Below are 23,757 nucleotides of genomic sequence, written 5' to 3'. Positions count from 1 at the left end.
TCTGCCCCTTCAAAAAGCATACGTTCTACATCTTTATATAAGAATAATAATCAGAGGCATTAAAATACCGGTTACACATAGCTGTGCTGTGTAAATGTGTTGAAATGGCATTTACAATTTCTTTAAGAATTATTTTCACAGGGACAGAAAACTTCTCTAGAATAATATGAACTGAAATGACTATAACCATGGTTCTTCTGCCAGTCCAAGGTTGTTCAAACCAATCTCAATTCCTACCCAGATCATGAGGACAGACACACCCAAATAGATACTAAGGAACAGTGAAGTTTTCACAGGGGAAAAAAAAAAAAGAAAAAGAAATTTCACCAATAAAACTATCAAATCAATTACCCAGCAGATGTTAGAAAAGAAAAGGACTATTAAGAAAAAAAGTATCTGGAATGAGAAAATTAATCAGAAGAGGAAAGCTTGAAAAGGTAAAGGAGTTTTATATAAGTTGTGTCAACTGTATGCTAATTTATTCCATTTTAGTGAAAATGCTCCAGTATTAGTGTTCTCATTAGTACCTGATATTTTCTTGGCGTATAAATGTTATCATGAATTGCTTCTTGTTGCCATGGCAGTCCAAAGAAAGGACCCATTGGTGAGGAAGCAGGGGTCATGAGCTGCAGGCCTGCCATGCTGAGGGGTTGCAAAGCAGGGCTTTTCATTCATCCAGTGTTTCTTTCATTGCATTTTTGTTCTAGCACAGCTTACTACAAAAGGGAAAAAGAATACCATTACACAACCATGCAGGGTTAAAAACAAAAGAAAGCACGGAAACAAGAGGAACATCAGAATATCATTCCTATGGGCCTTTTCAAACTCTTCATAATTGCTTTAGCTTTTTCGTGATCTAAGAGGATCGTTTTAAAAGTCAAGCATTCTGTACTCGCCAACCCAGCAATTCTACACCTAGAAACCTGTCTAAAAGAATTAGGCGGCTGCACAAAGAGGTAAACACATGAATATTTATCGCTGCATTATTACTTAAGAACAAGAAATAACCTTAAAATGAATTAATCAAAAATTAGCTAAGTAAATTATGGTCTAGTCTTAAAATAGAATACTATAAATCCATAAGATAAGACAGATCTGTATTTACTGACACAGAACTGTGTCCATAATATACCTTTAAGAGAAAATATGTACAGTATCGATGCCCTGTAAAATACGTGTATATATACAAAACATGTAAATACATACGTAAATATATTTCAAACATTCTTTGTAAATTCTATGACGCTACTATTGATAAAATAATGAGAAAACTGTATGGAAGGCACTTCGCACTGTGCCCGCACTCAGGAAGGATTCAAATGCCTGCCAACACTTGGCCATTTTACCAAAGGACCATAAACACAGACGGTCATTCTTCTCAATTGACAACCTATCACAACTGCACAGCTGCTCAACTACTTACATATGTATCTTTAAAATTATTCATATCCTAGATAAATTAAAACAAGGCAACACCATTCTGTGAAATAAAAGTTATTTCATGGTATCTAAGCACTCTTCTATATTGCATATATTCTTCTCCAAAGATAAAAATGATTATGTAAAATGAGAAAATAATAATTCAGTCTTTTTAAAATTCCTAACCTGCAGATAGAGGGTTAGGGTTTCAAATCTCTATGTGAAAGTCCATCATCAGCACAATTTACCTGCCTTGTAGAAGGGAATTTTCTCCCTTGTACTGCTTTGCAGTGTTCATTGTTATTACTCTATGACACTGGAAAGAAAGAATCCCCACTCTTTGTTCCTTGACAACAAAAACTCTGAATCTCTTGACATGTTACATTTATAACCATTGTACAACACAGTGACTTAAATTGTTGCAGCTAATCCAACAAGAAGTCTCAAGAGTAGAGTCTCTTTTATGCATAAGTATAATACCAAATTCTGATTTCAGAGCTCAATTCAGTTGACAAGAATTCAACATCCAGCTAATACAAGTAGGATCTCAAGTAAATGGTAAAGGGGCAAATGGCTGCAGGGCCAAGGACCTCAGCAAGGCAGGCGTGTCCGTGGACCAGACAGCACAACCATTCTCATTATCCCTCTCAGAGGAAGATGGCAAGCACAGCATTCCAGAGTACATTATGAAAAACTATCAAGTCATTATTTTGCCTGGGTCAAGCAGAACTATGTCTTTCATGAGAAATAATGTGCTCACCCTCTACTGAATCAAAGTCCCAACAGCCTTTCCTTTTACCCCTTTTACACTCAGCATTCACTTCTCCCAATTCTACAGGCCCACAGGATAAACACCCTCAGGTTGATCATTCAAGCTTCCTAACGCCGCTGCAGAGAACCTGAAGCGGAAGGCTATTTTACCTAACTTCCTAAGATCCAGCAGGTCACGCTGAAGGCCCAAGAGATTTGCAGGCACTTCCCACCTGCCTACCATTCTTGGGATATCTCTACGGTCCTCCTTATCCACGGGTTCCACACCCGCAGGTCGAATCTATCCTTGGTTGGATGAATCCAAAGATACGGAGGGCCAACTGTACTATGCAAGGGACGTGAGCATCCATGGATTTGGGCATCTGCAGGGCACCCGGAACCAATTCCTGTGGGTACTGAAGGACAACTGTACTTCTCCTTCATTACTCCAGGCTGCTTACTGGTAGGATGATTTATCATTGTTAAGCCTGACACCTCACTTTTCACCCAACCCAAATGTTAATCCAAGACCAAACAAAGACATGGTGGAAGGGATCAGGAAAGAAGCCTAAATCCTGGTGGTGGATGGAAATTTTAAAAGGAGAAAAGAGGGCTGCAGTGTAAATCCCCAAACACACTTCTTCCACCTCCAGAAACCATGTACAGCAGGAACCCTCCTTCCTATCACTGTCATCATTTCTTTTCATGTAGACAACGTTAATAATAATGACAGTGCCAGAAAATAGTCTAAAAAGTAAATGAATGTCCTATTTTTAGAACAGTCTAAAAAATAGTCTAAAAATACTCTATTTATAAATATTTAGTTAAAAATTTATTATAGACTATATAAAGTAGTTTAAAAATAAAGTCTATTTTTAGAATAGTCTAAAAAATAGAAGAATGTTCCTTTTTTGCTGTTGTTGTTCCATTTTCTTAAGGGGGAACTATATTCTTCAAAATTATCAGTATCAGTACAAAGAAAAACTATGAAAATGTTCCCGATTAAAGAAGACTCTAGAGACATGACAACTAAACGCAGTAACTGACCTCAGACTGGATCCTTTCCTGAGAGCAATGCCATAAAGACCATTACAGAGTCCACTGATAAGGCTGTAGATACAGCAGTGTTACATTCACTGAGTTGATAACCGCACCATGACTATGTAGGGGAGCATCCTTATTCTTGACAAATATATAGGGAAATATTTAGGAGTAAAAGGGTCATGTCGTATGCAACTTATTCTCAAATGGTTCAGAAGAAGAAACTACACGTAGATATACAGAGAGAGAATGGGTGCAACTGATAAAGCAAATGGGGCAAAATAGGTAAAGCACATATTCTTTGTCCTAATCTTATTTTCTGTCCGTTTGAAATTACTTCCAAATAAAGAGTTTTAAAAAGTAAATAAATAAATATTACCCATTAGACTAGGATCTCCTTGAGTACAAGAGCTGTATGTCTCACACATATTCCTACCACCTACTGAACCAAATCACACCCCAGACATGGCAAACAAAAAAATACAGGTTCGTAAAATGCAAATATTGCCCATGTGCGTGACATGAAAACCTTCAAGCAGTTTCCATTTGCCTTTTACAACTTACATCACATCGCATACATTCACAGGGACACATACATACACGGCTTATCCTTTTCCTGGCGCACTGGCAAACCTGCTCCACGAGAACTAGACGTGTGTCTCATTCTTTGCAGCTCTTATTACCTGGTATAATGTACCATATGCACATTTAAATAAATATCTGATGAACTGAATCAGAGATTCATGAATGTCCACACAATACCATACAGAACAGAATCATAGTTCAAAAGTTATTTCTACAGTATTTGGTTTGGAAATCCATACCCGCACCACTCCTACTCACCCTGAAGGGTGGATACAAGACAGAGAATTTGCAGGGAAATGGAGGACGGCAATTGAACCCACCCCGTTACACTTCCAGAAGGTCACAATATTTAAATTAATTTTCATTCATTTAGTACACAGTGACTGGCCCCAGCGATACACTATCTATTTGAAGACAGCAAATCCAACATTAAAAAACTCAACAAGGAATCCAATAATGTGAAAACTGAAAAACCTATAATTTTGCCAATTTTTACTTTCTTTGGCATGTTTAAATAGATTTTTTTATCTTAACTTGGTCTTAATGAAAAGCTCTGAATCCCTGCTGGTAAGTGAAAGTTCTATAGTTTCACAGATTAACTGACTATGGTTAACTGCTTCAGCAGAGCCAACACAGTAATCCACATGACTATTTTCCAATCATAGATTTCAAATTTCTGGTCAAACAATTAACACTCATGAAAGCTGTGAGGTTGTTTCATAGCTTTTATATGGTTCATTTAGAAATAACTTAGTAAAACACATGAATAAAAACTCTCTTCCTCTTTCCACATACGATAAAGCCCAGATTTACCGTCTTAATGTTTGAGATCTCTGTGTTGCTGTTGTCTGAACTGCATTTTGACATTGTGATAGCAGTTTATTGGAAAATCACAGCATACCCAAGCTTCTGCTCTAAAAATAAATGCAAAAATAGCCAAGTTTAAGACTCCTGTACTTAAACTAAATATAAACGCATCTACAAGAAAGCCTTATGGATATGAAAAGCTGAATAAAAGGCCATTACTTTGGATTAAAATTTAAACAAAAGACATCTGGGTTATTTTAGGATACTAAGTCTTATTCTAAAACAAAGAACAAGAGAATGAGCTATAACAATAGCATGCCTAATTCCCAGAGACTGGGGTGGGGCGTGGGCTGTCTTGAGAAAAGTTAGAGGAAAGATTTAAAAATGAATGCAAGGAAATCAAACAAAGTACATAAATTCTAAAGACAGTGATTAGGGAAATGGAATAAATAAATAAATAAAAGGACAGAGATGTGTCATTTCCTAAGTTCATATACACAAAAGAAGTAAAGAAGATCCCCAGAAGAGTACCTGGCTGAGTAATCCAAATCACCCGGCAGCAAGTTTTCACTACAAGTATGAAATCTATCAGCAATTTCAACTTCTCAAAGGAAATTAAAAATACGAACTCAAAGAACAATTTAATCTAAAGATAAACTCTTTTATAAAATTCATTTATGAATAAAAATTTAAAAACACAGTTCAACAATGTCAATACTGTGGAGAAATTTAAATTTAGGGGTGGTCCTAAATAATCCTAAGAGATTATAAATCAAAATCAAAATTATAAGTCAAAAAATAAGGAAGCGTAGGGCTTCCCTGGTGGCACAGTGGTTGAGACTCTGCCTGCTAATGCAGGGGACACGGGTTCGAGCCCTGGTCTGGGAAGATCCCACATGCCGCGGAGCAACTAGGCCCGTGAGCCACAACTACTGAGCCTGCACATCTGGAGCCTGTGCTCCGCAACAAGAGAGGCCGCGACAGTGAGAGGCCCGCGCACTGTGATGAAGAGTGGCCCCGCTTGCCACAACTAGAGAAAGCCCTCGCACAGAAATGAAGACCCAACACAGCCAAAGATAAATTAATAAATTAATTAAAAAAATAAATGAGGAAGCATAAAGTACTGAGGTGAAAAGCTTGATTTAATCAACAAATGTTGCTTTTTTTAGATTTGATACCGGATTTCATTTATGCTCCTTAACTGCAATGCTTCTACTACCACAAGCTCAGGAAAAACAAATTGGCAGTGGTTTCTTTTCACTTATTTGTGTCTAGTCTAGTCTAGTCTATAGTGCGTGCATGGAGGTTGAACTTTCTCATTTCATACACAAATCGGTTTCGCTAATAAGGTAACAAAGCAGAATGGGGAAACCTTAACACTACTTTAGTATGTACATATTTACCTCAAAATGCTGATTCTAAGTTCTTTCAGTTTCCAAGTCTGTATTAATTCATACCCTAGGTAACCTAAAAGCAATCAGAGAGAATATTTTAGAACATACAACTCATTTTTAAAAAACAACTTTAAGAAATTTCCTACTTGACAAACTTTTCTGATATTTATCTTATCAGAATAAGATCTCTGATAAAAACAATTTTTGTATTTATCTATTGGGAATCAAGAAAACAGTGTATGTATGAAACGGCTGCCCTTTAAAAATTAGTATTTATTATGTTCTATTACAATTGGGAATTTTTAAGAGTTGTTAGTACAATCCAATTAGATATAAGGAGAATTCCTGGAAGTAAATTACATTTCCCCCCCAGTAAAATCTGGCTTTAAAAATACTAAAAGAGGGCTCCCCTGGTGGCGCAGTGGTTGAGAGTCCGCCTGCCGATGCAGGGGACACGGGTTCGTGCCCCGGTCCGGAAAGATGCCACATGCCGCGGAGCGGCTGGGCCCGTGAGCCATGGCCGCTGAGCCTGAGTGTCCGGAGCCTGCGCGTCCGGAGCCTGTGCTCCACAACAGGAGAGGCCACAACAGTGAGAGGCCCGCGTACCGCAAAAAAAATAAAATAAAAAAGTACTAAAAGACTACAGTAAGTCAGTACCATGCTTTACATGAACTTATAACCCCTTACTCTCCTAATGAGTAAGTTCGTGTTTTCAAAAACTACCTCATGCTTTGACTTTTAATTCCGTTCTGTACTGCCACCTAGTATGATGCAAATGCAATACACCAACTTGGCCTGATGTGTCACACTCGACATCTTTCCAATTCATATTCACCTCTTTTCTAGAAACACCGTAGCCAAAATAATAAGCTGATAATCCTTTAAAACTTAATGCAACTCCACTATTACAAAATTATTGTTGAGTTATCCAACTTACTTCCCTAGACAATTCTGTATAGAGATAAATTAGAAAGTTAACATGCCAAGTACAATGACAACTTATGTTCATACTACGGAGCCAACAGGTCAAGTTTTCTAATTTTAATTGATGACTACGATTTAAATTACATACATGACTCATGTTTGATAGGTCCCTTTAAGATAACTCTGAAAAAGACATGGCACATACCAGATGCTCAGTCAAGTTCTAGTATAAACCAACAAACTTAACCTAATCTAGCATCTAGATCCTATATATGGCTGTACTCTTTCAGACAAAGGCTTGTAACAACAGACAGCTAACCCTCCTAGTTTGAAGTCTAAAGGCATCTAGAGCTTCCTGGTGCATATTTTCAAAACTGGTAACAGAAAACTTCCAACTCATTCATTTTATTACGTGTCACAGATTCTGATACTACTAACTTTACAAATATTACTGTCCAGATTTCATTCCTACTCTCATGAAGCCCAAAATGCGCAACTACCATGAAGTTCCATAGTGAACATAGTGAACACAACATCAATACTGTGACATTAAAACACTGTCAAAAATACTCCTGGAAGCTAACAGATAAAACTAAAAAACGTCTGAAGAGCTTTTAGTCTCTAATACAGTAACAAATATGCTATGGAGATCCAAGACATTAACTTTAACTCCAACCAAAGCCAAGAGCATCCTTGGCTATGGATATAAAATAACAGGTTTATAATACAGGTTGCTGACGTAAGGACAAATTAAACATAAGCGGTTCAATTCTCCCACTTGAAAATAAAGGAAAGAGACTCTTTCCCCTCCTTTTTTTTTCCAGAACTTCTTTTTCAGTCCTTTTGTGCTGTACTTGAATCTTTATAAAAGCCAAATAAGCCTCTAGCCAGTCTCACTTCTCAGGAATGTTTCCTTAAGATATGTCATCACCAAGAAAGATAATGCCCATCTCCCAGTTTCCTAGGATGGCCTAATTTGGCAACTGACTCCAAATTGCAAAACCTACCACCAGTCATAAAGACACGAGAAAAGTAGCAATTTTATCTTGAAAACATGGGTGTAAAGTGTTGTAACCACTTAGCTATACAAAAGAATAAGGTTTCTGTCTTTGCAATCTCTTTAGTGGATAGCCTGAGATACACATCACATTCTAGTTTAATGCTTACTCAATAAAAATTCTTCCTTCCCTTCTACATTTTTGGAGACATTTTCTGGGTTGGGAGGAGATTTTGTTTTTAATTACATTTCCCCAACATTAGCTTTAAAGAAAAAAAAAACAGTCCAATTCTCAAAAAGTATTCACGCCAAATAACAAAATCCACTTCTTGAAACTTAAAACAGTAGAAAAATCCTAAAATATACTGCTCAACTGCACTGGAGAGAGCAGTTTTAAAAATGAAAATAGAACTTAAGTGCGCAAACACCTCCTCTTGTTCCTAAAAAGGAATCTGCACACAAGAAGGATCCAAGGTATTTACAAATAACTCCAAACAACCTCCCTTTTCTAAATTGAAGTTAGAGGAGAAAGAGAGGAGGCTGTTTTAAGTTAATTCCTAAGTCAAGCCAACGCTCTCACTTCTTAATATTTTGGAATATAGTCATTCCCTCCTCACCGAGGCCCTCTGATGTGGGAGGGACACTGGGTAAGGCCACTGGGGATGTAGAAAGCAGTCTTTTCTCTTTCTTTCTTTTTAAGTATCTTTCATTTAAAATAATCTGAATGCTAGCAGAGTCCAGTGTCAGGAAGACCAAGGTTTATCAGACTCTACTACCTCTCTCTAAGGTTGTTTCCTTGCCTATAAAATAGAGCACCTATTATGACGATTAAGTAATTAAACACATAATAACCTTGGTAGAGCAAAAGTCCTTGCACAGAAAATGTTCAAAAAAAGATAGTTTTAAAGAAACCACACTACCATCTCTATCTACAACCACTGTTGTCATACAATTCTTAAGACTTTAAGGAACTCCTTAAAGAACCTAAAATGTTGTATCAATCCTAAGATTCAATATAAAAAAATTATTCTCATACAAAGTTAAAGTACTATACAAGATTTTATACAGTATTTTTAATCAGATGAACCTGAAAAACCACACTACCTAGTCATTATGAATTTCCAGTTCGATGAAAATCAAACAAATTTAAATCACAAAACATGGTATATAATGTAAAATGAAATTAAACACCTTTGTGTCCACTAGTCCTCTTTAAAAGCAAAAACCAAAAAATACTACGTGCTACTTCTGTTTGGCTCCCCAGACATCACTGCAAACATGACTGAACTGTTTCTTAGGCAATGAAATGGTACACAGCTGGGCAAGTAACCGTCGTCATCATCATCATCACCATCAGACAAGTTTTGAAAATATAAAATGCAAGAAAAGAGAAAACAAAAAGATAGGAAACATCCAAAATACCCATTGTACATAAAATAAATATTTCAAGGATTTATCAACTATTATTTGGTGAATATAGATTATGAAATGACTAAGGTCAAACCAAAGAGTGACAGACCAAAGAGAAAAGGGATAATAATTTCAAAAATTTAAACACTGGAATTTTTAGTCTTAGGTAGTTAAATACACAGCACAAAAGAAATATTTCCATTTTCACTTTTGTCATATCTGTCATTTTTAATTAGAAATCCTTGCATATAAATCTAGCTTACAACATTAACACAAACTACATTCAGATATGCACCCTTCAGCATTACCATTTATAATAGCAAAAAATGTCCCTCCCACCTCCCCCAAAAACTCTAAATGTCTAACAATGAGTGAGGGAATGGTTTGGTAAACCATGGATGGCTCACTTTGTATGAACTACAGTTCAACTGAGCTATTAAAATGATGACAGTTTATAATAAACAAAAATGCTTATGTTATGGGATTCAATGAAAAAACTTTTATTTGCAGGAAGATCTGATTGTGTCCTCAAGTTAAAAACTAAAGAAAAGAAGAAAGGGAGGAATGGAGGGAAAGAAAATTGCACCCAAAATTGAGGCTGGGATTACTACCATAAGTAATTTCTTTCTCCTTAAAACTTTTCTGCATTTTAAAATCCCCTACAATTTGAACACTTTATTACTTTCAGAATTAAACACACTCTTAAACTGAGGATGAAGACAATAAAGATATATGACTCTGTCTTAAGTATCGGGGGAAAAAACTCCCTTCTTAAGCCACTGAATGTGGTAAAATTTACCCCAGTTTCTATAACTTAAACCACAAATTCACCAGCCTTCTTTTCCTGCACTACTCTATGAACCAAACAAATTTCTGCATTTCTCTAAAATCTGTAGCATAAACATATTATATTTACATTTCCATGTAATTATGCCTAAAATGGGATTTGTCCAAAATTGAAGTTGAATACAGGTCAAATACCATTTTAACAAATTCCATCCACCAAAATCTCCATATAGAAAGTAACTCTAGGCTGCCAGCCAATGGCCCACTTACTTGGAATACTTCTTAAAAAGACAACATTCCAACACATCAAAATGGCACAGATACCCGCCCCTGCCCTTCAAGTCACCTATAATGACCTTACTTTGCAATTTTGTTTTCAGAAAGGTAAATATTTAATACATCACTAGCTTCCAAGGTGGGTTTTAAGGTTAATGTTTGATTCCAAGTTTCTGTACTTTACTCAAAAATATTGTTCAACAAGTGCTAGAATGTTACTCAATTCTACCTTTTACAACACATAAGAACATCCACGAGGGAAAAGGGTCCACAACTCTCTATGTCAAGCTGCTTTAAGATGCTACAATGTGAACATTTCACTACTAAAGAGAGGTCAGTTCTGAGACAAAATGAGCCTAAGAAACGTATGATTATGGATGGACGCTTAGTCAATGTTGAGTCAGGAAGCAAACACATCAAAGTTCCAGGTGAGAGGCAGAGCCTACACCACAGCCACGTGCAACCACTCATGCTCTCTGCTTTCCCTGTAACTCCACGACGAGTGTATCACAGCCTCCACAGATGAGTAGTACAAAAAGTGATATTTAAAGTGGTTTTCCCCACTTAAAAAATTCTCATTGCACCTCCTGCCCCTCAAATTATTTGTTCATTCATTCAACACGTATTTATTAAGCAAGACATCCCTAATGCAAACTTGTATTCTGGAGAATGTGAGAACTTGAGTTCAGTTTTGAAGAATGCATAGTAATAGCACTAGTTAGGGAGAAGATAATACAGGACATCATGGGGACGGGGAGACAGCATGTGAAGCAGCATTTAAACAGAAACCAGGCAAGTCGAGCTGAGGGAATTACAAGCTGTGTGCTGCAGCGCAGTGTCCCACAGGAGAACAGCAAGACCATGAAAGTGGTAAGATAAGCAGGGGCGAGACCATAAAGGGCCTTATACACAGCTCTAAAGGGATTAGAATCTCGTCCTGTGGGCCTTTTTAGTCTCAGCATACACCAAGGGTTGTCACCTACTTAATCTCAGCCTAAGAATGACTCTCTATCAAGGCCCATAGACAAGAACATCTGAATACAACGAAGTAACAGACTCCTGAAATTTACTCTTTCCTTTACAGGGGACATTCCTTTTCCTGGTTACAATCACTGCCTCTACGAATACAGGTTTGGCTGGAGCTGTCCCTGTTGGTGCACTGAAATCCCTTGTTCCAGGAACCACCCACCCACCCAGTCCAACCACGGAAGAACCAAGATGGTTGGTCACCCCATCTCTAGCTCCAATTCACTATCCCTGACTGCCTACAGTACATTTCCACTTGGAGATCAAAGGAACTTCTCCAAAAATTCCAAAAATTCTATTAATCTAAAAAGAAAGATGAAGATCTGTTACTGCTAAATACAATTAAGATCACACCCCCTCACACAACCATTCTTACAGGAATTCCAGAGATGCTTCAAGAAAGAAAAGCAGCATCAAAATAAATGCAGTCTCCTAAGGTAACAACTCTTATTTCACTCAATTATGTTACAATTAAACCCAATATACATATATTATAGAAAGAATCCAGGAAAGGAAGTAGGCTCCAAAGTCAGAGTGGTGAATGAGCCCGTTAGCTCTAAGACTGCGGGCAAACGACCTCATTTCTACAATGGCACCTACACAGATGGCAGCCCCTTGGCTCCTCCTTCTCCCTACATAATCCACAACACACACATTTAACTGTAGCGTAAGTCAACTACGCAAATCACTAAAAAAAAAATAGGTAAGATGTTTGTTGTGGAAAAAGGAATTGCACATATTGGAGAGAAGAGGTGAGAGACTGCGGGAACCATGCTCAAAAAGACTCAGAGCCTCTCTTTGAGAGTCAATTAAGAGTATGCTACATGGTTCACAAATCTGGGGACTACTGAGAATGGGAAGAAGAGCAAGAACCAAAACTATAACTGGTCCCACCTTTCAGAATTGTTATAGTCCTCTTTAAAAAAACTGGCAAGCGCCCACACTGGACCAAAGGACAAAACTGGCGGCTACCGTATCCTGCAAGGATACCGTATCCTAGTGCTTTTAATCCTACATTGTTTGAACATGAGCAAAGCCACGAGGATACCCCATACGTATCTGCTTACACATGATTGCAAAGATAAAGTCTGGCACCTCTAAGGGACCTACTCAGTAAGTAAACTGTCTGAATGGCAAATAGACAATGTGACTGAGACACAGTATCCAACACTAAGAGCAGAAGAAGTAGCTGTCATTTGCCAAACTCAACCTCTCGCCAGGGACTACCAACAAGCATCAGTCCCAGAAAAAAAACAAAGGGATTAAAATCAAAAGTAGAGTACTCATGGAGCGTAAAGCTCCAGGTGACTCTGGGTACGAGAAACGTGATGAATCAAACCAGGACAGCAAGACAGCTCAAAACCTTCAATGAATTCCCTTTGCACTTAGGATAAAATCTAAAATCCTTACTATGTGTGACCCTGCCTCTCCCTCTCCCTGACTGGGGCTGGGTAACTCCCCCGTCTCCCACTAGTCACAGGGCCTTAGGCCCTCCACCAAGCTCTTTCCTACCTCAGAGCCTTTGCACACACCATCCCCTGGCCATCTGCTCCTCAATCTTCAAGTCTCAGCTCCAGTGCCACATTTTCACAAAGTTAACAATATCAGTTAAAAGACAGTAATGTAATATATATAATCCATATGTCCAGAACCAATCCGAGTACCAGGCACAAGCAGGATCTATCTGAATACATGAAGAAAGGCTGACAATTCTCACCACTAATAGGCAACTCTTAGGTAGAGGCCATTTGAATATTGACTGCCCCCCACCTCCCGGAAGGTTTTTAAAATACTACTGTTTCATACCTTAACTACTTATTTTTATTTACTATCACTTAGAAACAATCCTTCCAAGAACAACAAAGAATATGTTAAATTATAATTCATTAGTCAAATTTATCCAGAGTGAACTTTGGCCAAAGATTAAAAATTTAGCTTCCAATCTAATTAAAGATGTCACATACTGACAGCTTTTGAATATCATTTTCATGAAACTAACTCTATTAGTTTTCAGGGAGCTAAATTTGTCCATATAAATCATACTTGTGCCTGAATTCTAAGGACATAAAAAACCTAATTTCAGTGACATTAAACACTTCTATCCTTCCATACACCACAACAAAGAGTATTTTTTTATATTAAATCATTAAATGACTCTCTTAAAAAGTTGTAATTTTTTCCACATAGAGCAAAGTTTTATCTGGTTATGTTGTTTTTTATTTTTGTTTTTTTTGCCGTACGCGGGCCTCTCACTGCTATGGCCTCTCCCATTGCGAGGCACAGGCTCCGGACGCACAGGCCCAGCGGCCATGGCTCACGGGCCCAGACGCTCCGCGGCATGTGGGATCTTCCCGGACCGGGGCACGAACCCGTGTCCCCTGCATCGGCAGGCAGACTCTCAACCACTGCGCCACCAGGGAAGTCCTGGTTATGTTTTAATATCAATTATATCTTACTCTGGAGAACACTTTTGATGATATGGGCAAATTTCCTGAAAAATACAATTTACCAAAATTAACATCTAAGAAAGAGAAAATGTGAAGAAGTCTATAGCTTTTAAAGAAATTTAATTAAAAACTGCTTATGGGGCTTCCCTGGTGGCACAGTGGTTGAGAGTCCGCCTGCCGATGCAGGGGACACTGGTTTGTGCCCCGGTCGGGAAGATCCCACATGACGCGGAGCGGCTGGGCCCGCGAGCCATGGCCGCTGGGCCTGCGCGTCTGGAGCCTGTGCTCCGCAACGGGAGAGGCCACAGCGGTGAGAGGCCTGTGTAACGAAAAAATTATAATAAATAAAATTAAAAATAAATATAAAATAAAAGAGAAGTAAACAATCCTTAATACAATGTGTAAAAATTCTTCATATACCATGGCAAGTATGAAATATCAAAAGCTCCCAGAGTAAAGAAGGAAAGGGAGAAAATTTACCTTTATTGAGCACTTATATTCTATTATCTGGTTTAATCCACAAAGCAACACTAAGACAAGTTATCATCTCCATTTTAAAGGGATTTGAAATAACTTGCCCAAGGCCATGTGGCTAATGAATGGGAGAGGTAGAACTCTGCTTAAAATTTTGTCTGATTCCTATTTTTATTTTCACAATATACAAAACACTATGGTCTCAAAGGAAGTGCCCATTTACACCGATCTGCCGGTCAAAATATGTATCTGGATATGTTCCTCTTGATCTCCTCAGGGGATTGAAAAAGAATGTATCCATTTTAAGATTAACAGATGCCCACTGAATATTTTACTTTTAACTGAATCTGCATAAACACATATAAGTAAATATTGCTTTAATTATAAAGCCTTAGCAACTGAAATCAGCCCTGACTATGGATATTTCTCTTGACCTTTCTAGTTTAGGTGCTCAATAAATACACAATAACAGACTATATATCTCACCATTTTTTTCAATACCTTTATTACATTTAGCTGAAGACTAAACGTGATTTACTGCTTGACACAGAAACTACATAATGACTTCTTTCTCTAGTGAAATGAATTAAGTGCTACCTTAAGACAGATTATTATAAAGGGGGTTCAGACATAGTGAAATAAACTAGATTAATTAATATTATAGAAACTATAATGTACCATGTAACTTTTTCTTCACTCAATATAGACAACACAGGTAAGCATTTTGCCAGAGCATTTGCTGCTCAGGCAAGACACAGATTTCATACATGTATATATGTACGTATAAGTGTATGTTTTGCATGTGTACATGTATGTGTGGGTACATGCATGCACGTGCACATGTATAAGCGTGTGCATGCTAAAGAGGCCTTAGGAAAAATTTTTTTTTCCCTACTCCTGGCCAAAATATGGACCCAATTCATATGTAAAAAAACTTCCCGGGGACTTCCCTGGTGGCGCAGTGGTTAAGAATCCGCCTGCCAATGCAGGGGACATGGGTTCGAACCCTGGTCCAGGAAGATCCCACATGCCGCAGAGCAACTAAGCCCATGCACCACAACTAGTGAGCCCACGTGCCAAAACTACTGAAGCCCACATGCCTAGAGCCCGTGCTCCACAACAAGAGAAGCCACCACAATGAGAAGCCTGTGCACCACAACAAAGAGTAGCCCCTGCTCTCCACAACTAGAGAAAGCCTGTGTGCAGAAACGAAGACCCAACACAGCCAAAAATAAATAAATAAATCTAAAAAAAAAAAACTTCCCTGAATTCTCCTAATGTTCAGCAACAGAAAAGCTAGAGATGTACAAAGATTGATTTTAAATAATAACAATATATATTCTCCTTCAGAAGTCTGTCATATGTCAACAAAAACTTTTTTTTACAAATTATCCCCAAAAGAAAGCACCCTTTGACAATGCTTCATTTCACATATTTTATTGAAGAAGGTTTGGAAACTGAAGTCCATGTGTTATGTAAGCAATAAAGAATTACTCTTTTTAAGCACTAATAGCATTTGGAAATTATAGCTTGCCTTAACTCCAGTAGAATTTACACACTACATTTAAATGCCTAATTTAGGTTGTTCTATTATTTGTTCATATGTTTTTAATCAACAAAATTATGCATTTTCCTCTGAACACCAAAATTATGTTTGGTCTAAGATCAATAAATTACTTGAGTTTATTATATGTAACAGGTACATATAAAGATTTTAAAATTAGGGTTTTTTTCTTTTTAATGTTTAGCTATACAATATACAAGACCCTTGGAAAAGGTAGGTAATCCCGGTAGTGTTATATACAAAATATAATAAGCATATTTTTTAAGATTTTTTTTTTTAATGTGGACCACTTTTAAAGTCTTTATTGAATTTGTTACAATATTGCTTCTGTTTTATGTTCTGGCCTTTTGGACACGAGGCATGTGGGATCTTAGCTCCCCGACCAGGGATGGAACCCGCACCCCCTGCACTGGAACGCATAATCCTAACCACTGAAACCCCAGGGAAGTCCCGTCCAAAAATATAATAAGCTTTTACAATTAAAATACGAAGGTGCCTATCAAATACTTTCTTCCTCTTTAATAGTACCAGAGGCCTCTCAGTGGGTTACTTGCTCTTCACCATATTGATCAGATCAAGAGTTTAAACAGTTCCTATCAGACTCTCATTCATTCACAATCATTCACTAAGCTGTACTAGATGCAGGGATAAAAGATGAAAAGACTCAACTGTCTCTGAAAGATTTGGCCGTCCTTTCAAGGCACAATCCAACTTGACCTACTTTCCAAGCCTTACTTCCCATGGTTTTCACCTTACCTTTCCTGCTCCGAACAGCTCACAATTCCATCACCTACTTTCTTACACTCACTACATACAAACCTCAATGCTCAGTAAATGCAGCCTCTCTTTTCCAAGTCTCACATGTAGTTTAGATTCAGCCTGAAATGGAGAAGTCCCTGAATTATACAGACGCTTCAAAGATTACCGACTATAAGATAGCCTGGAGCCTTACAAATGTTCTCATTTTAAAAGTGAGAAAACCAAAACTAAGTCTAGAAAGGCCAGGGTGACCTGCCCTTAACATATCTAGTTATTTAGAAGCAAAGCCAAACTAGAACACAGGTTTCCTAACCACTCGTTATTTTACATTGTTCATTCATTCCACCAATTATGTCTGCCTCAATTATCTGAAATTTTTTTATCCTTGGTTAACCTATTACTTGTCTTTATTTGTGTTCATATAGCTACATCAGCATGTACGGATGGGGTTCAGCAGGCGTCCCTGCACCTCCTATAACTGTATATAAAATTCTGAATATGCACGTGCACGTTTTTCTGGGGATAAGATTCGTATCTTTTGTCAAATCAGGAGTCTCCAAAGAATAAGAATCACTGGACTATAGCAAGTACATACGATATATATAAAGTTTATGCTGCTTCAAAATATAGATTCAAGGATGATGCATTTATTCATACATAATAGAAGAATGATAGTTATATAGGGAAATTGAGCAATACTTAAGGCACTATTATGCTTGGTCACTATTATAGAGACCCAGCTAAGGTAGCTGAACCATTTGACCCAATACAGACAATCCTCATATAGAATACCTGTCTGTGAAATATTGCACTCAAGCCCTCTTCTCTTTTTCATCTTCCATTATAAAGCTAAGTATAACATCTCAATATTCATAATTCTGGGGGAAATCACAATATCATCAAATCACATTAAGAATATATTCTTGAGCAAAATTTCCTCTAATGTACGTATCTGAAGCAAAGTAACATCAGCTAAATTTTATGAAATGGTGGTTATGTGACAGAACTGGGTTAAGAGTTTAAGAAACTCACTTTTTCCTCACAGCCTCAAGAAGTAGGTACTATTATTATGAGCGGATTTCAGATGAGGGAGCTGACTCAGAAAGGCTGCCAGACACCCTGTGCTCCTCAGCTAAACTGGAGGAATCAGAATTTGAACCCTGGTCTCTCTGACACCAAAAACTTGCTCTTAAACGTCCTTATAATGCTTCGATAAAATACTAATATTTAATTCTGCAAAATGGAAAAAGCTTAAAATACCACTAATCAGAGCTACCCATGAGTGATGGCAGTGTAGCAGGATGGGCGAGAGGAGAGGCCACGCGCAGCTCTGGGCTCAGCATGTTAAATTCGCCCTCTCAAAAAAAAATCTCAAAATATCTCAAAGTCTACTGCCTTTCTCTTTCCCTTCAAACAGAGTTACTGATCTAACTCCTTAATCAAAGAACCTTTCTGCATCATGTCAAAGATCAGTTCTTAAATTGAGATCCTTCTCTCATTATCTGAGTTCTTTAAGCACATTATTTTTAAAATTCTGAACTGGTGTGCTGACATATTCTAATCAAAAAAGAATTTCCAAATGTGTTTTCTAAATTCTTACTTTATTGCACACATTGAGCCGTCACCTGAGAAAGAACCGAGGGTTAGCCAGCTTCGGCAATGAGAATGCCTACAATACCAGGAAAACTCCCAATTTCACAGCAACTTTCTTCTATGAAATCCTTCTCTCCATCCACAATGTCTCTGTGAACATAATAAGTCCTCACTAATGAAGAATGAGGCAGCATGATCTGTCCAAAATCAGAACAGTAATGATCTTTTTAAAAGCCTTAATATACAAGCAATATTATTTTCCATAAAACTGTTAGCTTCTAAGTCCTTTAAAAGCTAATATAAAAGTAATTTATTCACTCAACAAAGATGAGCACTGTCTTTACGCCAGCACTGCTCTATTCTACCCTTACTATCCTTACCATTCCATAAACCTTAACACGGCACATTTAGTGTCACTATGAGCTTCAAACACCAGAACAGCAAGGCCAAAATTCAAGTCTTTCGTGTCTTATTTCTAGTAAGTCTTACTGACAGCCTCAGACAATGTTTTCTTGTGGCATCTTCTTAGCCACCTACTTAAAATGTATAGCAAATTTGCATATTAAAGGAGAACCAACAATTCACTGACAATTCTAGGAAAATAGGAAAGCCATTTTGTACTCAAAATTTATTTTAACAAAGGCCTTCTTACATGACTGAAAATTTCAATTTCATCAGCTGGACCTCAAAAATAAGGCTATACCACTATACAAGCAATCCTACTTTTTAGACCAACACACAATTCCTAAAGACAGGCAGAGAGAATCTGGAAAATCCTGACTGCCTGTACTATCCAGAAAAGAGTACATTGTGAATGGACTATTACTCAGCGTCTGTCAAAAGCCTGAATGAGACAACTGATATATGATGGACATCGTCTGAAAGAGAAATTAACTAAACTCATGAATCAAATCACCAGAACGTGTATACCTACATTACTAACGCTTTTCCATTATATCTGAGGCCTTTATCCAGTTTCTCTAAAAGGGCATGTGAAAACTATTTCTCCATCATTTATAAAATGTAAAACGTTTTCTCCATATATTGTTAATGTCATTTTACGTAAGAATTCAAATGCTTATTCATCATACAAGAGAAAAGTCTGCTTCTCCTGATTAACTGCTATACTTCCTTTCACCAATCAATACCAACTATAATTAGTTCTGTTTCCTCTTTTGCTTTGACTAATAAAATATTAAAAAAAAAAACTTTAGTGACATGCAGACGCTAATTATCCTTGCGCTGAGCTTCTCATCTAATTCCCTCCACACTCTACCCCTCAACCTTCACCACTATTTTCACTGTCCTCTCAAACATCTATCGTAAGACCATCTCAAATCCTTTCTCAAAGCAGACAAATAATAAAACACATACATCCATCGGGCTTTGAGAATGAGCTGAACTCCTGAATGTCCAAAATGCAGAGCACAAGGATAAATCACTTGGCTCCAACTTAACTATTTACACAAGTTAAAAAGGGACCTGACCAGTACCTTCCTCTGACATCAACAGAGCAGAACATAGCTCCATGATGGATCAACTGAATGAATTCAGTTACTTGCCAAACACTGGTGGGAACCGAGATCATAAAAACAAGTAAATCCTGGGCCTCAAGAAGATTAAAGTCTTCTATTAATAAAAAGTTCCTATTTGTAGGGAAGTATAACCACCTGGAAAAACCCTGAGAAAACTCATACTGCAATAAGTTCTGAGACTAGTGTTCTGATGATCTAGAAACAATCCGACCGCTTCCAGGTATACACAAAAGAAGCAGAAGCTGGGGCTCAAGCAAGTATTTGTATACCTATGTTCATAACAACATCACTCACAAGGCCAAAAAAGTACAAGCAACCCAAGTGTCCATCAAGGGATTAATGGATAAGCAAAATGTGGTGCATACATACAGAATGAAATAGTATTCAGCCTTAAAAAGGAAGGACATTCTGACACATGCTACAACGTGAATGGATCTGGAAGATGCAATGCTAAGTGAAACAAGCCAGTCACAAAAGGACAAATGTTGTACAATTCTGCTTCAATTAGGTTCCAAGAGTAGCAGATTCATAGAGACAGAAAACAGAATGGTGGTTGCCTGGGCCTGGGAGGAGGGTGGAATGGGGAGTTAGTGATTAATGGCTACAGAGTTTCAGTTGAGAAAGATGAAAAAGTTCTGGAGATGGATGGTGGTGATGGCAGGCAAACAATGTGAACGTAATTAATGCCACAAAACTGTACACTTAAAAATGGTTAAAGTGGTACATTTTGTTATATTTTACCACAAAAAAAGTTAAAAATCTTAATTATTCAGATAACCAAAGGTCACCTGAACATTTAAGACAGAGTTCCATTCATTAAACAAGTATTAACTAAAAACTTACCTGCAAGTTACACAGGTTTTTTCCCTAAAATCCACTTGGAACAGCAATGCAACGTAAGGAAGACAGCCCACATGCAAAGATTTTTAAATCAAACCATGATTCAATCCTGGCTCTGCCACTTCTAGATTCATAACTCTCTGAGTCTTAGCTTCCTTGCATGTAAAATAAGACAATACCAAGTCTGTCTCAGGGTCACGGTGAGGATTAAATAAGAACACACATAAAAGCACCTGAAACATCTTGGCACACAGTTAAGGAGGAACTTCTTATGAATAAATGTTTTCCCTTCTCTCCTCTGCCACAAGTAATGACCACAGGATGCTAGGGTCACAAGGGAGAGAATGTTGATGAAATACCTATTTTCTCAAACGAAACAAGCATCTCACACATCAGACAGTGGCAGGGAATAAATCTCTCAATGCCATAAAAGTCATCCTCCTTTGAAGACAGCACTACACTGAAAGTACTACCCACTATATACTACCACAAAATCACTATCAAATAAGAATCATGAGCCACATCAAAATACAATGTCTTCTAAATCAAGACAATAAAATTCAGCAATGGCAAAACCACCTCACTTTACAACACATACACAGTGCCACAGATATAATACAGTAGACAGAACTTAACCTTTAATCATGAGATGACAGCATAAAAAGTAAAACAAGCCCTTATTGAAATAACTACAGGAAAAGAAGGTCTTTTCTCCCCAAATTAAATGTGCTCATCTTTTCTTAAATCAGCATTTTGATGCCTTGAGTAAGTCCATTATCCAACACTGCCATTTAAATGTTCATAAAGATCATATTAAAAGCAATCTTTGTAGTGTTTCTAATCTTTAAAGTTTTATAAACTATGTCCTAAAATAAAATTTTGAAATAATTATATATGTAAGTATACACAGCATATATTACATATAATATACATATGCCACAGATAGCTACTAGCTAGCTTTAAAGACAACACTGCAAAATAAGCTGATTACGGCAACCTAGTTCCCAAAGATATTAATACTAAAATTACTATTCACTAGCAGCCTCATTCAGCATCTTGTACCATCATCCACCCTCTAATAAATTATTGGAGCTCTGGGTTAAGATGGATATTTTTATTTCAAAAATTTAATGTTTAGGACACTATATTTGCAATGGAGTTAACCTTTTATTGAAGCACATTTTTTAGAAGTATTTTCCGAGTGACTCCTAATTTGTACCCTTTTCCATTCACTGAGTGTGCTGCATTTGAAAAAGAAGCAACACGAAGACAACTGAAAATCAGAATTGTGAAGATTCAGAAAAGTTAAAGACCAAAGCACGTCAAGAAGCAAAGACTTCAAAGTAATATTCTTTAATCAGATGAGTATTTTTTAAACCGTGATAGTCACAACAATAGACTTATCATCTGGGTTAAGTAACGTGTCCCCATAAGCATGACTTTCTTCACAAAAGCACTGACTAAACACTGTACAGCAAGGAGCCCCACTCATCTCTGTCTTTGCAAATCCTCAGGCCATTAAAGATACATTAAGTGGTCTGTTAGTTCTGTACTGCGGGCAAAGCTATCGGGCAGCTCAGCTTTTCCGGAAAATCTACAAAAAATCTGCCGTGCCAACTTAAAACATACACAGATTTCCCCAAAGACTGAAAACCCTCAAGAAAGCCCCTTTGCAGAGTCCAGGCGTGCTGGCACAAAAACACCGGAGAGGAGGGGCTTAAAGATGGCCTCGGCCACCCGTCCCTGGGGACTCAGATCTGGTCACCTGCCAATAAACACAAACAATCCTCGCCGGGCGCGCCCCGAAGTCTCGCGCTTTCCTGCCAGCGCGGACGGCCCGGCTTCCTTTCCTCCCGCCCCCTCGAAGGTGTCCACCCAGGAGGCCCAACGCGGCCACCGCCACCAAGCAGGCTCCCGAGGATGCTCCCGAGACGCGGCGGTTGACTCCGTACCACCGTCGTGTGCGTAACCGGACCTGTCAAACCCCCACTCTCCGCGGGCCGGGAGCGACCTGCGAGGACCCGCTCCACTCCGGGAGCGGAGGCGCCCGCGTCCCCGTCCCCGTCCGGTGCCAGGGCGACCGCACAAAGTCCCTGGGAAGCACCGAATCAGGATGGGCGCTGGGGTCGGGGAGGCGCAAAGCCCGGCGGCGTGGACGTCCGGCCCACAGGCCGCGTCGCCCGGGACCAGGCGAGGCCGCGCCATCTGTCCGCGCGAGTCTCGCCACCGTAGGCCCCAGGCCGGGCGCCCACGCGGGCCTCGGAGCCCAGGCAGGCGCGGGGCCAGGCGGGGCCGCTCCCCTCCCCGGACACAAAGCGGCTCCGCGGAATCCCGCCTCACCTGCAGCACGGGGCGCCGCGGGCCTTCGAGAACCATCGGACCCCGCTCCGGCGCGCGCGTCACAGCCCAGGCCTCCCGCTGCCGCCCGGCGCCGCCACCGCCGCCGCCATTTCCTCCCGCTCGCCGTCGCCTCGTCCCCGCTGTCAGGTTACTCCATTCACCTGGGCCTGAAGCAGCCTGCGCCGCGCTGCGCCGCGCCTCCGCCGCGACCCCTCCCGCCGGCGCTTGCGGAGACTGCGCAGCGCCCTGCTCGCCCGCAGCCCGCGCACGGCCTGCGGCAACTGCGCACAGCGGCTTGGAGAATCCGACCGGCGTCCGCACCGCCCCCTCCGCGCCCCCACGCTCCACTCGCCCCGCGCCGGCATGAGAGCGAGCCTGTGATTGGACAGAGCTCGGCGGTGAAAGGTTAATCCCGGTCCCCCAGCCACTCAGGAGCCGGGAGACAGTGGACGCGAGCGGCGGAGGCCCAGGCGGTGTTTGCGGCCCAGAGCCGGGACGGTACCCGGACGTTCCACTGCCCGCCGCTCGGCACCTTCGCCACCATCCCGGGCCCGCGCGTCGGGGTTGCGGACGCTCGCTTGAGTCGGCAGAATCTGCTGGCTCTCGGAATTCGTCCGCCTGCATTGTTGCCCCTTCTGGCACCCACGGCCCCCGGCCCCCTAAACGAGGCCCTTCCCCATGGTCGTAATTGTTGTGCGCAGGGCTCGGATTTCCTTTCGCCGCCCCCGCACCTTTTTTAAAGGACCGACCCCCTCGCCTGCTTTTCCCCTGCGTTAGTGGTCCAGGGCCC

General features: G+C 39.6%; 1 protein-coding gene across 2 annotated transcripts in view; it reads right to left on the bottom strand.

The window, feature by feature from the left end:
- The window catches only part of DICER1 (dicer 1, ribonuclease III), a 67,263-nt gene extending 44,061 nt beyond the window's left edge, over positions 1-23,202 (bottom strand). Inside the window, exons 1-4 of one of the 2 annotated variants that reach the window (XM_060165143.1) lie at positions 22,968-23,202; positions 6,006-6,069; positions 4,609-4,709; positions 528-716 (exon numbers count right to left, since the gene is read on the bottom strand). In XM_060165143.1, the coding sequence (XP_060021126.1) occupies positions 528-671 (144 nt within the window). In that variant the 5' untranslated portion in view covers positions 672-716; positions 4,609-4,709; positions 6,006-6,069; positions 22,968-23,202. Of the gene's footprint in view, positions 1-527; positions 717-4,608; positions 4,710-6,005; positions 6,070-9,108; positions 9,199-22,967 lie in introns of those variants that run through there. The other variant, XM_060165223.1, reaches the window with a different exon arrangement.
- Positions 23,203-23,757: the final 555 nt, after the last annotated feature.

The sequence above is a fragment of the Lagenorhynchus albirostris genome, chromosome 1 (assembly GCF_949774975.1).
Source record: "Lagenorhynchus albirostris chromosome 1, mLagAlb1.1, whole genome shotgun sequence".
NCBI lineage: Eukaryota > Metazoa > Chordata > Mammalia > Artiodactyla > Delphinidae > Lagenorhynchus > Lagenorhynchus albirostris.
Note: the sequence above shows the minus strand (reverse complement) of the source record. Positions and strands in the feature narration are given on the sequence as shown.